A 2,897-nucleotide genomic window follows, 5' to 3' on the forward strand; every position below is an offset into this window, starting at 1 on the left:
GGATTTGATGTGGGGGGGGCACATGGAGAGTGGCTTTTTTCCCATGTATATTTCTCTCTCTGTTAGTTTTCTTTAAAAAATAAAATATTGAAACAGAATATTTAGATGTTGCAATGATGGAGTGTTTTCTTTTGCTTCTTTATATGTTAATAATAACCTTATACTTTGAAAACATTTAAACCCTTAATATTAATATACAAGGATGTTCATTGCAGTGTTATTTATATTTAGAAAATATTGGAAAGAACCTAAGTGCCCAAAAAGGATATTTGCCAAATTAGGGTACATTTATGTGTTGGATTTATACAATCATTGACATCATTTTCTGGAAAATATTCCAGAGCGTGGGTAAATACCTCTTATATAATAAAAGAAAAAAAATCCTTATAAAGCAGTGTGAATCTCATGCTCACAAGATGATTTCCATTCAAAAATCCCATAGTGGGCAATTGGTATTTGTGCAACCTTATTTTCTTCATGAGTCATCTGGATGGCTAGTTCAGTGATTGCAATTGTAACTAAATCTTTAGTATGTTCTTTCTGATGCTTCCTAATCTAACCGCCAATCTGCACTATCTCTACACACCTTTTCTTTCCACCAAAAATAATCACCTCATAATGGGATGTACCTTCCACCTCACCCAAATGCTCAAGTACAATAGCACTTTGCAGAACAAGTTGCCAATCTCTCAAAATGTAGATCTCAGTGGGAAAACCCAGGGGATTTTTAGATGAGTTTGGGTCTGCAGTGCTTGAGAGGGGTACGGGGAGCAAGCATAGCAAGTGACTGCCTCCCAGCCACTTCTGAGAAGACTTGATTCAAGTACTTCCTTATCCTCCCTCTTCCTTCTGCCTCCGCTCTCCTACTGCAGCACGGTGGTCAGGACAGATCCTTCTGCTGTTTTCTTTGTTCTGACCACTCCCCAAACACTGAGACAGCAACGACTAAGATGCCTTACCCATTCCTGTCTTGAACTCTCCACCAGTGGATCTCAGAACTGTCCAGCAGGCAGTACTCTTCATTGCATCGCAGCGCGAGTTCCTGGGGATCGTTGGTCTGGTAGTCATACAAGGCGATGACCACGGTTTCTTCAGGTTCTGGAAGTGACCGCTGGGGAAGGGAGACAAGAAGATCAAGCAAAGACACTAAAAGGAAGTGAAATACAAAGCAAGAGTAGCAAACCCCTGAGCTGTAACTTGCTCCTGGGCCTATGCCCGGTCAACACCAGTTCCTACAATCCACTGAGATATCTATGGTGATACTCTGCCTTCTTCTCGTTGGCTTTCTTTACGAGTTAGAATTACTGCGCTAAATATGACACAAAGATGTCAATACCTGGAATTCATCACATTTCTCAGTCTATGAGGTAAACTCTAACCACAATGAATTCGAAGCAGCCACATACTTTTCACAAAAGTCTGCAGGTTTCTACCTGCACCATGTCACACGCTGTAGCCTGTCTCCAAAATCATCACACTCTTGGTGAAGGAGATGCAGCCAACGGTAAGTCATTCCGCCTGAGCTTTGCCAATATGATGTGTGGGTTTGTCCAGGTCCATGGAATCGTGGGCTACCGGGGCTGGAATTCCCTTGACAGATCATTTAATCCATTAATCTTTCATTTAGGATGGGGAAACTGAGGCCCAGGTGGGGAAATGGACATGGCCAATTTTGCACTTGAATTAGTCTCTATGCCCTCCACTCTAGCACTTGGACACCCTTCTTTCTCTTGTCGACTCTCTTGCTGAGGTCTCTGCTCCTCAGCACCTTTCTTAGGATGAGATGTTGAGGATGTGAAGAAAAGACCAGAAAGCAGAACATCAGCAGAGTTCAGGATGGGCACACCTGCTCTGGGCTGGCAGATTTTGTGAGACAGTAAATATGGGATATGATTGAGTTGCTGGCTACAGTGTGATTTAGAGTTGGGAAATCACAAGTTCTCTAAGTACATTGAAGCATTTGGTGACATAAAAATACTGGAGCTAAAAAAAAGGAAAATAAGTCTTGTGATACTGATGTAGTAGATCATCCCAGCTGAGCCCAGATGGGAATTTAAAGTCCAGACATTTGTGGATCTTAGGAGGAGGTGGTATATTGGGTAGTACAGACAGGAGTTGAAGGCCTGACACTTTTGCCCTAAGAGCTACTGCTGGGAGGAATTGTGTTCAAGGTCACTTGAAGGAGACAAAGAAGAGCTATGGCATGGCATTCCTCTCTCTAGAGGTCAACTCACTGGTTAATCCCTACGAAGAGAGAGGTCAGATCAGAGTCCTGAAGTTATCGTGGTACATTTCCATAGTACATGTTGGGGCATGTTGGACGTTTTTGGGGGTATTTCAAATGTCACAAAGTTTGAGGTATGCTACAGGCATTTAATGGATGAAGGACAAGAATGCAAAAATCTATAGGGTCCCACATTTCCTATCACTTTTAAATGTCCTGGTAGACATTCATGTGGTGAGAAAGCTGATGATACAGTGAATATAACATATAAGAAGATCCTAGATACTACCTCTACCCTTTGCAAAGTACTGGGTTTCCCAGGAATGCAAATACCTTGTACATTGAGGGAAGATTATACTTTGTTCAGTTCAGAACTTTTCATTTTGGAAAATCATATCACAGGTAGTAATACTGTATTTGAGTCACCAATTCAACATCCCTGTATCCGTTGCAGTTGAGCTGCCAAATTCAATGGGATCCTACTTACAGGTGCAAGCAATTGATTATTTCATTATGTGTTCCTGTGTAGTCATGCACCAATATTTATACACAAAATCACGTTATGTTTCATAAATTATATTTTCTTTCCTTTTTAGTTTTACAGTTATAGCAATTATTGATTCTTTTAAAAAGTATGTGTTTACATAAGTTGTATATTTATGAATTTCTTTTC

The 2,897-nt window shown here is 40.8% G+C and overlaps 1 protein-coding gene across 1 annotated transcript in view; it reads right to left on the reverse strand.

Annotated features, from left to right (window-relative positions):
• The window catches only part of ITK (IL2-inducible T-cell kinase), a 101,649-nt gene that overhangs the window by 37,429 nt on the left and 61,323 nt on the right, over positions 1–2,897 (reverse strand). Inside the window, exon 6 of the mRNA XM_012650380.1 lies at positions 960–1,111. Coding sequence (XP_012505834.1) covers positions 960–1,111 — 152 coding nt within the window. The remainder of the gene's footprint in view (positions 1–959; positions 1,112–2,897) is intronic.

This window comes from Propithecus coquereli, unplaced genomic scaffold (genome assembly GCF_000956105.1).
Source record: "Propithecus coquereli isolate 6110/MARCELLA unplaced genomic scaffold, Pcoq_1.0 Scaffold322, whole genome shotgun sequence".
In the NCBI taxonomy this organism is placed as follows: Eukaryota; Metazoa; Chordata; class Mammalia; order Primates; family Indriidae; genus Propithecus; species Propithecus coquereli.